Source organism: Apaloderma vittatum, unplaced genomic scaffold (assembly GCF_000703405.1).
Source record: "Apaloderma vittatum isolate BGI_N311 unplaced genomic scaffold, ASM70340v1 scaffold3001, whole genome shotgun sequence".
Lineage (NCBI taxonomy): Eukaryota > Metazoa > Chordata > Aves > Trogoniformes > Trogonidae > Apaloderma > Apaloderma vittatum.
In genome coordinates this window covers 26,717-41,357 of record NW_009700609.1, presented here as the reverse complement: position 1 = coordinate 41,357, position 14,641 = coordinate 26,717, and the positions used below count along the sequence as shown (strand labels likewise).

Sequence of the window (14,641 nt, the reverse complement as noted above, 5' to 3'; positions counted from 1 at the left end):
CTTTCAAAGTCCCTTTCTCCCCTGCTCCTTGGTGTTCCTAGAGCAGGGGAGGTTATTGCTGCTCCTCCTGCTTCGGCTGTAGGGCCTGAGGAGGAGGGAGACACAAGGACCCTTTAAAAGGAGCGTGACCCAAACACAGAGCAAGATTGTCAGCAGCCTTTCTCTGTGTGTGTTTGTGTTCACTGTTTGTTCCCCACACCCCATGGTGTCTCCTCTCCAGGTTGGGGTGTGTGGTGGGGGGGTCACTATGTCGGATGACGATTCGAGGGCCAGCACCAGCTCCTCCTCATCTTCATCCTCCAACCAACAGACAGAGAAAGAGACAAGCACGCCTAAGAAGAAGGAAAGCAAAGTCAGCATGAGTAAAAACTCTAAGCTGCTATCTACCAGTGCCAAGAGGTGAGGCTGCAGTCAGTTTTCTCACTGATTTGCTGCATCTTCTCTCCTTCCTCGTTTTATTTTGCACTGTCTCCCCAGTGCTCCCTTGCTGCTCCCATTCCTCATCTCTAGCCCTTCTGCTCAGCCTTTACCCATGAAGCTGCCATTGTCTCACTTTTTTCAGCATCTTGGTCCAGCGAGTGTCTGCCCAGCTTCACTGCTCTCTCATCTCTCTTCCTGCTGCTTCTTCTGTTCCGTCCCAAATATTTTCCTGTCTTTCTTCCTCCAGGCTGTTATTCTGTCCCTCAACTATTTTCATTGTCTTTTCCTTTTTCCTTACTAGCATTAGTTATAGGGATGGTGTAGGATTGACATGTAAGACCTTAATTCCTTCTCTGCTACTGAAAACTCTGTGGTCCCGAGTAGAGCATTACACTTCAACGTCAGTTTCCCTTTCTCTTGGTTGGGATTGATTTAGAGTGGCTTTTTTCTTTCCAGGACTGCCTTGGGGATTAATTAATGTTTGTGAAGAGTTTTGAGTTTGCTTGCACTGGGGGAGTACACTGAAGTGGTGTAACATAGCTCTGAATCTTTTCCACCAAATGTGTTACTGTTTTTCTGTCTGCTCATCTGTTATATTGCATTTTCTGTGTATGGTTGGATGTTGACTAGAATAAATAATCCACAGCAGGTCCACTTGTGGACATTCTGCTCTGAAATAGTCTTTGCTAACAGCACAGAGTGGGATGGAGTTTTTAATTCCAGAATAATGTCTACATGGAGGAAAGATACCTGCATAGAATAGTAATTCCAGAACAGCTACATCAATCAGTTTTCTTCACCTAGACAGACTCTTGGAGCCACTCAGGTGGTTTTTTAAAACAAAACAAAACAAAAACCCCTTGTTATCCTTTCTTATTTATTGTGTTGTACCTGAAATCGGTACCATCCTGTGCTAGGGAGCTAAGCTGACAAATGGAAGTTTTCAAGCAAACTTGCACTACCTCAGTAAGGATAATAAACTGTCTCACTGAAGAGCTTTACCAGGCAGAACAGGGAGGTTGTATCCGTATGTGTCAAAAGTGACTGGGGTTTTATGCAAATACCCTGTCATCTCAACTAAGTTCTCTGTGGCTTTGTAGAATTTAGGCAGTTTGGTTATTCCAGATCTCCACTCAGCAGGTTTTCGTGGCAAACTGACATAGATAGCAGCAGACGGTGTTTATGTGTCGTGCCCTTAGCTGTTTTAAAAAAAATAGAAGATAAAAGATTGTGAACTGCACGGTATGAAAAGGCTGTGGTTCTTGTGTATGACGAGTGGAAGAGAGGCAGAAGATGAGTTTATAGGAGGAGGGAGGCAGACTGAGTGCTGGGTGGGGAAAGCTGGGGGAGAAGCCTGAGTGACAGTAATGGGACTCCAGGGAAGAGGATGATAGCTGGTTGGGCTTTTTGTGGCAAAAGCAGTGTGAGCCCAGAATAGTCTGGGCAAGGAGGACAGGGTGTTGTCTGAACGCGGTGAAGAGAGAGGGAGCGTCTGGAGTCCTGAGGGAGTGGATGTGGGGATGTTGTCTGTCTCTTGAAGGTGAAGAGAGGGGAGAACTGAAGGTGGCAGGAATGTGTAGGAGCCTGGGAAATAGATACTCACCTTCCTCTAAGTGTCCTTGGGAACCATGTGGTTGTTCACTCCCTTGGGGCTGCTGTTTTTTCTCAGGATGATGATGGGAAGCTGCTGGGGAGAGGGAGGGGAGCCAGTTTAGCAACGACTGTTTCTCTCAATCCAGCAAGATAAAATTCCTTTTTCAGATTAGAGTTTCCTCTTAGCACTTAGTGCCTCACATTTGCAGAGGTTTTTCCTCACTTATGGGCTGTTCGGCAAAGTAAAGCGGAAACTGTCCCACTGCCCCTGTGTGATTGGCATCTTTAAGCACCTGCCTGGGCTCAGTGCCCGTCTGCTTTTCTGTCCATCTCTGTCACAGGGAGCCTGTCCTGCTTCGTGGGTTTGGACTGGTGGGAGGCTGCAGCTGAGAGTGCCTCTCTTATGCAATGCTGCAAACTCGTGGTGACAGTGGGTCTGTAAGGCATGTGTGTTAACTACTGTCCCACACAGTAACTTACCTGTGTTCCTTCTCGCTTTTATTGCCACAGGATTCAGAAGGAATTGGCTGACATCACCTTAGATCCACCTCCCAACTGCAGGTCAGTGTCAATTCTTTACCTGAGGAGGGTGGGGGAAAGCGAGGGACTGAAATGTGCCCGTATGTGTTGTACCTGTCTTCAGAGGCTCTGGATGGCGCAGAGGAATGGCTGTTTATGTGGTCGACGGTAGTTTTGTGAATGCTTGGATGCGATTAAATAGTTTTCAGGTGGAAGGGCCTCCAGAGATGATAAGTGTTTTGATACAAGTTTTCTGTTTGTGTTTGGGAGTTGTTTTGGGTTTTTTGTTTGTTTTTCTCTTTTAACAATTGCGATTCAATCTGTTACACTGTTTTGCGTGTATGTTTCTGGAACTGTCCTATAAAGAAGAGTGTGAAAACTTTCTCCTTGTTTGTTTTTTCCGCTTTGTAAATCTAATGCCTGACTGCACTAATCTTATATAAATAAGAGTCCTGCCAAGGAAACGGAGAATAGTAAATGCTATGAGCTTTTTAGCTTGGAGAGAGGCACGAATTCATCACTCCGTGAGTACCCTATGGGAGCCCACGTGTTAGGTGATGAAATTAAAAGTAGGGGTATTCTGTTGCCCTTTATAAAGCAGCTTGGTTTTAAGTATGTTTTAGAAACTTGCTGTTTGTTTGAAGCATCTAGCAAGTTGATTTGGCTCATTGCGTGGTGGCCTGAGCCTCTTTGTGTTTGGAAAGGAGACAGTAGTAGTGTAACATCTACGGTTGTGCTTGTTCATTCGAGAGGAAAGTGGCTTTTGGTCCATCCAGTCTGTGTTCACTGTAGTTGCCAAAGCACAACTGTCTTCTTGCTCTGGCTGAGGTCTGAGGCCTTTTGGTGTTGGTAACAGAAGAAATCAGGGAAAGTTCTGTTTATAAATAACTATTCAAGTTGGTCTTTTTAGTATTGAGTTGCCACCCACGAATGCAGGAGCCGTTTTTAACGAAGCTTTTTGCTGCCGTTAGTCTGCACAGATGCATTAGCACAAAGGCTAGCCTGGCAGGTCCAGAGCCACTCTTTTGGTACCAGTCCCAATGATCGTAATTAATAAAAGAAGGGATGGGATGAGACATGTGAGTTAAGGTCTAGGCTGCTGCTAAGATTTTTATGCTGTTTGGAAGATAACAGATGAGCTCTGAAACCCTTAGCTGTTACAATGTTGTTTTAGCAACAGTAATGACTACCTGAATACTACAAGAGCTTCCAGTTCATGGGTTGCAGGTGTCTGTCCTGTCTGCATTCAGGCTCTGTGTCAGGATGAAATCCACGTGTTTTCCCACCCTCCTCCCACCTTAACCTGATTTTCACGGGAAAGAAACCCAGAAGCACAGCTCAGAAAGGTACTGGGGCGTGCTCACTGGGTTACTGAGCCTGGATGATCAAGGTTCTGGGACTGCAGTCTTAACTTTGCAAATATGTCCAAAAGTTGTGATGAGGTACAAGTACGTCAGATTGCAGGTTTCATCTGAAGGTTTGTGTAAATAATGTTAGAACCTTAATTTGGCCTTGTTTCAGTTGGCATCGTTCGCAGGAAAGATGGGCTAGCAGACTACCTGTCAAAATAGAGCATGGTTCTGGTTTTCTTTTTTTAATTGCATAGATCAGCAAGGATAATGTACTTCAAGGCCCATATAGTAAGTTGGTGTTGTTTTAGCCTTTTTTAATATTTCTAATAGTAAAAATTAGTTCACAGTACAAGTGCTAACAATTAATCTTTGCCCATAATGCTATTAGAAGTACTCTGCATTCCTTCCAACCTTCAAATGAGTGACAGTGAAGGCCGGCAACTCTTGCAAATAATACGAGAAAGTGGTGTGATTGTTGCTGTCTCAATATATCGATAAGTAGGAAGATGTGAATGGAGAGGTTTGTGTGTGTGAGTGAGACCAAAGGAGTTCTGTTATTGCTCATATTGGGGTGAAGTCATCCCACTTCGGCACCGAGAGTGAGGGAGAGCAGTTCTGCTTATGGCTAACGTGGTCAAACACTGAGAGTTTGCTTCTGTAGCAGCTGGTTTGTGAAAGGGGGGCAGGTGCAGATTGCTGCAACAGAGACATGAGTTTCAGATATTGCAGTTTACGGAGAAAGTTACTTCTTGTGGAAAAAGAAAGAGGAATAGTCAATTTGTGAGTGTGTGGAGATTAAGTAAGTGAGAGACTCTGCTTGCTGTGTGATGTTTAAGGTTGCCAAAATGTGCTCTGGGGAAGCCTGCTAACAGTGTCACCGCTTTCCTCCCCGCCCCCCCTGCCTTGCCTTTTGTATGAACATTATTAGTGTGCTGTGAGGGGGGTATGAAGTACATAGTTCTAGACCTCAGTTTTAATTTTCTGCCTTCGTAGCTTTGTTTATCATCACCCTTCTTCTGACCTCCAGCCCCTCGGCTCTCTTCTGTCTTTGTGCCCCTACAGACTTTTTTTGGGTGTCACTGGAGGAGAGGGCAGGGCAGTCCTCTCCTTTAAGGCATCTCACTCTCTCCTGCAAGACTGATCTCAAAACTTGCATATTCAGGGAGCTATATACGATGTCAGGTTCTACCTATTCTGTCATTGACTTCAGGGGGCCCAAAGTCTCAGAAGTCACATTTGAAAATGTGTGACCAAAAGTGCGTCTTGTGTTATATTGGAAACATCAGATTCTTTTTTCCTACTGGATGATTGTTCTTGCACCCCTCACCACCATCTTTGTATTTTCCCCTGTTCCGTGCCTGGTGTTTGACAGCAGTTCGTTGCTGGCTGTGCTTTAATTTTTGGCCCAGTTGCAAAGCGCTGTTCTTCTTCCAGTCTTATTACAGTAATGGGAGTTCAAGACATTTAACACATCCCAGAACAGCTCTGCATATTGACAGAAAAAGCTTTAGGTTGTAAATGATTTTTTAGTAAGAACTGGTTTATTTTTCTTCTTACAGAACACCACATATAAGATGCAATTACAAATAATGAAAACCATTTGATATTTCAAACAGAATAGCTTAAATAACAAATGAGTTTCATTTTTATTTTTGTAGCTTGTAGTGGACCGTATTTTCATGTGTGTAACCCACAGATCATCTGTTTGAAAAGAACCAAAGAACAAAACCAAAAGCCAAACCCCAAGCACACTGAACACCCTGTGATTGAGCAGCTGTGCGGCTTTTACACATGTGTGGGTAGTATGACAGAAAGTTTATCCCAGAACTTCCTCTCCCTTCAATAGTTGCCTTGCTTCTGATTTTCCATAGCTTGCCTGTGTCCTCCAAATGGTTACCTGTGCTTGTGTCTGACTGACTGCTTCATCATCTCCTGTAATCCCTTTGCCCCTCATGTCTCACTCTCCAGGCTGTGATTTTTTATTTTACCAGGCTAGTACAGTCACTTGTACAGAGGTGCAGAATGTGTGCAAGGAAATGCAGACTATTTGGCCTGTATTCAAAAAAGTAGATTTTTGGACTTGAAGACATTTTCTAAAAAGCTGCATTTAATACATGTCACAAGTTTGTGGGTTCCTGATGAAGGCAATGCTGTCCTCGCGTGGCGTTCGGCTACTTCTGAATCGTTTTTACTGTTCTTCATCATTTTTCGTAGGCTGGTGCTCTAGAAGTCAGTAGTTTCTGTTGTCCGCAAGTTGGTTTTGACTTCTGATATTAATACTGAGTTATGAAGGTTAAATACGACTTTCAGGTTCAAAAGGTAGGCAGTGGTTAATATAAATTCAAGAATAACTGGACCTGAAGTGTTTTAAGTCTTTTAAGAGTACCTGGTGATTTCTTCTACTTTGTATTACATCAGAAAGTTATAACTCTTGTTTTAGGACTCGGAGAAGGTACTTAGAGACTTTGGACTTCTGGTCTCCGGTATATGTTGGTGGCAGAGGAGTGTGTTGTGTCTTTTGGGTCATGGAAGTCAGCATCCATGACTGTCTGCAGATGTCAAAATGTGGTTCCGCCTTGCTACGTCGGCAGACCTGACCTTTGACTGTAGATAACACTTGCGCGAGTTGTGCTAAAGCTTTCCTTCTGTCACTGTGACGAAGTTTCCAAAGCCTGAGCAGAAGTTAATTAAAGCTTTAAGTACTGTTTATTCTCTTTATGTCATTTATTTGACTTCTGTATCTAAGCATGTCCTGATAGTAAATCTGCTTACTGCTGTAAGGTTATGAAATAAATTATTTTTTCCCCGTCAAAGGGATGGGGAAAACCTGAGTGCCTTGTCCAAGGTCACACAGGAAATCTGTAGCAAAGTGAAGAAATGAATGTAAATCTCTTTTGTTTCAGGCAAACTTGCAGCTGAGCTGCTCTGCTGGACCGACGCAGCGTTCCGTCGCGTTATGAGCAGGGCTTTGAATTTGTGCTTTATTGGGTGTCTGGTGTTGACCGTATGTACGCATGGTAATTTAATGTTATTTTTCCCATCTGTGTAGAGGGACCAAAATGGATATTAACTAGAATTGATGTTTTTTTAATCTTTCTTACCCAAAGTCAAACAAGTTCATCTCCACACGGATGGCTCATTTAAGTCCGTATAGGTAAGACCAGCTGTTATTTAAACAAAAGTAATTTTTGAACCTTTACTGAAGGAGGCATTTGCCTGTAAGGCTTACTATCGCTCCAGAGTAAAATGCTATTGCAAATTCATTATTTAAATAATAATAAAACACAGTTGTGTTTCCTGGCTTCTTCAGCCTGCTTTTTGTAAATTCACAGAATAAGGACCAGATCTCCCTAAGAGTCTTGTGAAAGTTGTCAGCACTTAATAAATATATGTCTCAGTGTAGATGGTGGGGAGAAGTGCTTTCCACTATAATGTGTGAAATATTAATAGTTTTCAAAACTTTGCAATGTGGAATTGAGATTTCTTGGCTAGAGAGAAGTCTGCAGAAAATGTGTGGCTCAAAGGCAGTTGGGAACTCAGTAGTTTTGTATTATATTTAGTATAGTTCACCTACATACCACGAAAGTCTGAGGTCTCTTTATTACATTTGGTTTTATGGTGCTTGTAATTTTTTGCAAATCTATTTTCTCAATACCTCCAACTCCAATAATGCTTTAAGTGCTGTTGCTTTTAAACCTAGTGTATTATCTAAGGATGGATTGTCACTGTTAAACTGTATCTTCAGTGTTGGTTTTATTATTTTCATGCTTGGAATAGTCCTTCCTGAACACAGCTGTATTCTAGCATGAACTTTCTGGTCTTATATTTTGTAATTAAAAAGCTCGATTTTGCAAAGACTTTTTTTTTTAATGTGCATACTCAAATTATTAAATCAAGAATGACACAAATGCTGGGTTTTACTTCCTTGGAGAAACAAAAAATGTAGATCGTGTTTAATGAAAATTATCAGCTTACAAAGACGGTTTTAGCACTTCTTTTTTCTTCCTTTTTTTTTTTTTTTCACCTCCCCCCCTTGTGGTGTTTCTCTGAAATGAGAGTTTTCTGTGAGAAGTTTCCAGCCGTAGGATAGGAAGGACCTTCATAATTAGTGCTGCGTGTAGTTGAAAAATATCTTTTGTCATATAAACTACCAGTGGTTCAGCATTCCCTCCCTGCTTTGTTTGGCACATGATCCCTGGAGAAATAACTCTTTCTTTTGAAACGGTGTATTAACTAATTTGGAGATCCTCTGCAGCTGCGTATGGTCTAGCTTGCAAACCATAAAAACAATACCGATTCTGCACTCAGTGAATTTGAAGTATGTGTAGGTAGCAGCTCCCGCAGGCGAAGTCTTCTCTGCCTGACGCGCTCAGACGATGGCTGCGCGAGACCAGCTTCTTTACTGTGGATTGATTAGTTAATATTACAGGAATTCACCTTTTTTTAGAAGATGTTCCTGGTTTAATTTATTGGCTGCCGTGAAAAATCAGAAGCGTTTTGCTGGCCAGGCTGCTCGGACGCTGTGGCAAGAGTCGGCTGATACTGTGGTAGATTTTGTTTGGCACGTCCTGGCTCAGTAATTCCCAAAGGAACGGGGTTCTGTGCTCTTGCATGCCAAACATCAGAACGATGTATCTTGAGAGCGGCTGTGAAATTGTATCATGGCTAAGAACAAAGAGGGTTGAAATCCCTTCTGTGCACCCTCTCTTGTATACCGCTTAATTTTATTATTTGACTTTCAGCTTTGCTGCCCTTGGAGGGCACTGTGCAACTGTGTTTATGGTGCAGCAAATATGTTTTATCTGACAAACTCTAGTATTTCCTCTTGGTTATGCAGTCTTTAATTTGGTTTAATTTCCATTGTATTCCAACTCTGCTTGTCTAGATTTTTGTATTTAATATATGTGTAGCAATGAGTTATATGTCTGGTTTTGTTTTAAGAAATATTCATGATATGTGTCTGGCACTTTATAGACATAAATGGGAAATGCTATATGTAGAGTATTTATACTTTAAGGGCTTGAATCAGTCTTGTCTTTTTATATGAAGACAAAATTATCCAGGGAGAACTGGCTGGTGTAGGGGATTGAGAAAGCGATAGAGGGAATGGTTTTGTGTTTGAGGATTTCAGCAAGGGCAGGCTGCTGGTGACTGAGAGCTTTGTGGTTTCTGAAGAACGAGTTGGTCTTGAGAACCGATTAGAAGCCGTCTGGCAAGATGTTGGCTTCGGCCCCGCTGCCGAAGCGATTTCTTCAGGGAATGGAGCCGGAGCTTCCCTGCACGGGTACGAGTTCTGTCAGTGAATTAAGGTTATTGATGAGTTAGTGCATAATGAAGCTTCTGCAGCCCCTGTCTGCACCCTTTTGTAATTGTACGTGACGAACCGGCCTTCCATACAGCACCTCTCTAAACGTGTTTAACGGACTAAACAAAAAGAAGGTATAATTTTATGTGAGTGGGTTAGGAGATTAACGTACATCTGTGCAGACTTGCACACCGCATGTGAAGTTAAGGGCTGTGCTTTCTCCACCAAAGAAAGTGCTTTAAACTAAGTTAAATTAACAGTGTAATTTAGTCATTATAGTAGAATCTTGCCAATCTGTATATTTATTTGAATGAAATAATTTTATACTTATTTTTCCCTCTGAGGCTTAGCAGTGGAGGTCTGAAAACCAACTTCATTATTTTACAAGATGAACTAGGGAGCATGTATTGTCAAGTACTATAAATAAACTACAACTGTCAAAATAAACAGTGTACACTCCAAAATTCAGATGGGTTTTCTTGTTTCTCTTGCCAATTTGCAAATTTCAGCAACATGCAATTGGTCTTCCAAGGCATTTGTGGCAAATATAATGGTTACTACAGTGCATTTAATACATATTTGCTGTGCTTGAGGAGCTGATTGACGTTACCAGGGGAATTTATCACAAATCTGTATGCTTAACTGCAACATCCAAAATGCAGTGTTCTTTTCTTTATTAACCTGGCCTCCCTGGAATGAGAGGTGGGGGAGAAGCGCAGGGCACATAGATTGTAGATCGGGGCAGATGTGATGTTTAATTCCCCACACTCTCTCCAATCTCTTCCATGATTTCACAACTGGAAATGTACGTCAGGTAAGATGAAGTTGAGCTGATGTGAGAACTGGGTCCAGTCCAAGTTTTGGCAGTTCATTTATTTAAGAGAAAGAACAAAGTAATTGGATTACTTTGTACGATTAATGATGTAGAGTCCAGCGGGTTTTTTTGTTGGGTTGTTTTTTTTTTTCCATTTTGTATTTCTGTGAATCAGTGCAGAATTCAAGGCTTGATTCCTCCAGGGGCTTCAACTTTTATAGTCAAAAGTGAGTGTAAACCAAATCAGCGTGTTAGTTTGATGTGTTTTTACACTTTCTTTGTACCAGATTATTTAAGAGATTAGAGAATTACAATTCTTATCTTTCCCACTGGAGCTGCTGGACTCACTGGAAACAGGGAATCTTCAGCTGGTACTGAGGATTGTAAAGGCAGTAGTAAATGCTGTGGGTTGGAGGCGAGGTGCTTCCGGGGGTAGGTGGGCAACTAATATTTAATACTGTGTTTGCTGTGGCTAACTGAGCAATAGATTTTTGGTATGGAAGCTGATTCCGGTGTCTATTAGGGAGAAACCAGGGAGAGGGGTCTTGTGGTCTTTTTAAATTTCTTTCTTTCTGTTGGTGCTTAGGATCCTACAGAAAGCTGCATGCAGGAGTGAAGAGGCCCACAAACGTTAAAAATTAATTCTGAAGTCAAAGGCCTCTTTTCATGATGGATGCGTTAATTAGAAGGAAAAAAGTACTTCCACTGTGGGCTCAAAACGTTGTCAGAGATTTCTGAGAGGACAGCAAAGCTTCAGGGTGGTAGTTATTGTTCCACAAGGAAGCCTGTCAGGGTAATTGTGTCAAAAGTTTTACGTACAGCTGGAGTATCTTCACTGAAATTTTAAGGTGCTAATATAGGTGATGACTGTTATGGATCCATCATATGTTTGAAATCTTCAAGTGGACAACTTCTAGAAAGCTTTAGTGTGGTGTTCTGTATTCTGAAAAAGTGTAGAGTGCTCTGAGAAGTGGCCTATAAATGGTGGAGGAAATGCAATGTATTTAATTAAAGCAGCATTTAACCGTTGAAGATGGTTTTGAAAGATTGCTACAATACACACTGTGGTAGTAACACAGTTTTGAAGCAATTCTGCCAATACTGTAGTATACCCCAAAAGGTCACTTCATCAGAAGTTTCTGATCAATCACACTGATTGTTGTGATACTATATTTGCATGTTATTTCCTGCGTGTTGTGGTAACCTTTTTAAAGGAGAGAAATTAGGTGATGCATGCAAGCATTTGTAGCTGGTGTCCTTGACTTTCTTGTAAGTAGTTTATCAATAAGTATTGTTTAGTTTTAATTTTGAAGTAATTCTCAATTTGAGAATCTCATATTTTGTAGTGCTCCTGCTTCTGATTGAAGTATTTGTGTTTTATTTACACTCAGGGGTCAGTGGGGGAGAGGGAAAAGGCTGAAGGCTTTATATAGCCGTGCCAAATAAAATCTCCAAATATCACAAATCTGACTAGAGTTCTCCGTGGCATTAAAGTTGTGGCAATGCTTTCCTTCCTCCTTCAAATTGAACTTCAACAGGACCATTGTGATCTAGGAAATCGGGTGAGAGGTAGTACAGTAGCAACAAGAGTAACCTCAGATATAGGTTTTGAGTGTAACTAGTGTCAGGCCTTCAGCTGCCCTGCTGCCTGTCTTTCAGTTGCATCCCAAGATGGATATCTCTGGTGAAATTTTAATGCTTTCTTTAGAACAGCATTTTTGCACTTTTTCCGTCCCCTCACTCCCTTTATGAGGTTGATCAGATTGCAGGTATTGGCAAGACTGTGAGAATGAATGAGTTGCAGGTGAGGAACAGAAAAAGATGTAAAACCACTTGAGGCACTTCCTGTGGCCAGCAAGATTGTGCAAGGTGTTACTGGTGACTGGGGGACAGCAGAGAGAGATGGCCCATCAGGGTGGCTGAAGCAATTTTGCACTGGTTGCTGAAACAGTTGCAGTAAAAGTTTAAGTGAAGACAGACTGATTCATTTTCTGCTCCAGCAATTTAGCTCTGGTTTCTTATTGCCTTCTGTAAGGAGCATGAGAGATAGGGCATCCTCTTCAGTGAACGGGGAGGACCATCCATCAGCCAGCCTCTTCTTGGGCATGAGTGAATTTTTGAAACAAGCAAGCGTGTGAGCTGTGACAAAAGTTTTCACTTTGCTGCTTATATTACACCCCCACCTGGGAAGCAAAATATTCATATAGCAATAACATCGATGCACTTATACATTCTCACACTGCTATCAGTGCTCTCTAAATCAAGAAATCACAACTCGCTATACCTGGAAGAATACATGCAAGAGGTGCCCGGGTGAAGTGGATCTTTGCAGTCCTCCTTGAACTGCTGTGTGAGCCACATGCAGCTCTTGAGCAGTGGATTGTCCTGGAAGTGTATGAGAGAGATGTGAGGAGTGCAAGTGGAAGGTTGGGGGAGTGATAGCAAGAAAGGAGCAGAAGGAGAGAAAAACAGAGGTAGAAGCAGAGGGGGTGGGCAGAAGGGAGAGAAAGAAAGAAGCAAGCAAGCAAAAAGGGTAGGAAAATCTGAAAAACCTCCTTCCCTCACCTCGTTGTCCCTCATTCCAGTCCACTAGCTTGAGTCCCTTCTCTGTTCCCTTGTTCCACTTGACGTCACTTTTAGCCACATAAAATGTTCAACTTCTGCCCTTTATGGAACTCTTCTTACCTCTCTTCTTTTTATGCTTTGCCATTTAAAGCAAGTCCTCATTTTCTGTCACTCAGCCACTTTTTGCTTTTGCGAAGGGTTAACCTTCATGCGTTTGTCTTGCTGAATTTAGACTGTAAAATTTTCAGGACAAAGCACTTCTTTCATTTTTGTCTGTGTTTGCAAAGTGGTATGCAAATTTCCAGCTATGTTTAAATATTCTTTAATAATAAAATAGGTTTAGTCCTTGGGCTTGTACATGTCTCACTATACCCCCTTCCCCAAAAAATGAAGTTCTGCTTATGTTGCAACATTGCATTTTTGTCCTTATCTGATTGAGGTAAATAAGCTAGTTGTTTTATTCAGCAGCTATTGTATTATCTTGAAGATGTGATTTGGTTATTTTCCAGGTTTATGCACATCAAGGTTATCGCAGCCGTTACTTTGCGATCCTACTACATTGTAACAGGATAATGTGTTTTGAGATACCTTAATGTTGGCGGGGGGGGGGGGGGTTCTTCCTGTGTAGTGGCAGAGAAATAATAAAGGTGTCCAACAGCTAATATCTTTCTTTGCTGTCTTTGTGCTCCTATTTCACCTTCCACCTCAGTAACTAGAATTGTAACTATTTGTTAGGGAAATATTAGTTAAATTGCAGAGCTATTACATGTGTTGAGACATTCCAATATGACGTACGTAGCATTCGGTGTGTGTACTCCTAATGACTATAAATATTACATTATGTTTGAATTTTTGTAGTGTATCAGGTGTGTCTTGCATGTTGTTTTTCCATAGAAAATGCAAATTTTCTAACCCGAGGTGGTGCAAGCTGTACTTTCTACGTTGCTTTACAAGGATTTTTGCTTTACTTTTCACAGGAGTCTTATGTATGAGGAGATGTGAAGTTCAGACTAATAATTTAGCATTGAGATTGTTCAGGTGCATGTTTCACTGCAGGGCCAAGTAGCCACTTAGGATATACTTGATAACTAGTACTGGATTTAGTCAGGAAAGGCTGAAAAATAGGGATTGGATAATGAGGCCTTTGTATGGTGACACTTGGTGATGGCGATGCGATCAACTGGCCGGGTCCAGTCATAAGCTGTAGCAGCAGAGGAAAGGGCTGAGGGTAAGGGAGGATGTGTGGTGACCTCTCTCATGGCTGGCCGAGCAGCTGGGTGGGATTTGTTGGTGATTCACAGCTTGGTTTGAGGAGGGATAAGGAATGAATGCTGACTGGGGTCTCCAGCTGGGGAAGGAGACTTGGCTGTTACCTGGTGACGTTTGTTCTGTTTGCAGTGGTCTTTATTGGTTCAGAACAAATGGGGAGAAGAGCTGGTGGCTGAACTATGACACGCTAGAGACGAGTAAAAATATAGGGTGGATTTAGATGTGACCCTTAAAAGCAGAGAATGGGGAAAAAATGCATTTTGACAGATCTCTTTCCAGTAGTAAACCTTCCAGTCTCTTGCACAGATTCTCAGCTCTCTTTATACTGCTTTCCTGGACTCTCTCTCTGTTACAGTCCAACATGTCCCAAGTCACCGGTGTGGTATAAGGTGTGCAAAAAAGAGCTAGTGTGCCCTTTGTGGCCCATGGAACGGAGCCTGTTTGCAAACCATCAGAGGCTTGAAAGGAACGATGCTTATGCCTTCTGCCTCCTTATCCTGCTGCGCTGAGCAGGTTCTGGCCCTTCCTCTTTCTTGATGGCTGTGCTGATATTTCAGCAGTAAAGCCATTACATCTGTCAAAGTCTGCAGCCTGTGCCTGCAGGGAACTGAAGAGGCAAGGCTGTCCTGTTGTCAGAGAGAAAATGTTTATGAGGGATTAAGAAATAAACAGACAAACACATTCTTGTTTTATTAATTTAGTTGCAAATGAAGTAGCAGCGATCAGCTAAACTACTGTGTATATAGATTTTGTTGTTGTTGTTTTTTAAATTGCTGAAGTATTTAGATCACAAATCAGAGGATC

The 14,641-nt window shown here is 42.0% G+C and overlaps 1 protein-coding gene across 1 annotated transcript in view; it reads left to right on the top strand.

Moving 5' to 3' along the window:
* Positions 1-247: 247 nt before the first annotated feature.
* The window catches only part of LOC104280960 (ubiquitin-conjugating enzyme E2 E1-like), a gene marked incomplete at its 3' end in the record, with an annotated part of 36,261 nt that continues 21,867 nt past the window's right edge, over positions 248-14,641 (top strand). Inside the window, exons 1-2 of the mRNA XM_009878790.1 lie at positions 248-399; positions 2,524-2,574. Coding sequence (XP_009877092.1) covers positions 248-399; positions 2,524-2,574 — 203 coding nt within the window. The remainder of the gene's footprint in view (positions 400-2,523; positions 2,575-14,641) is intronic.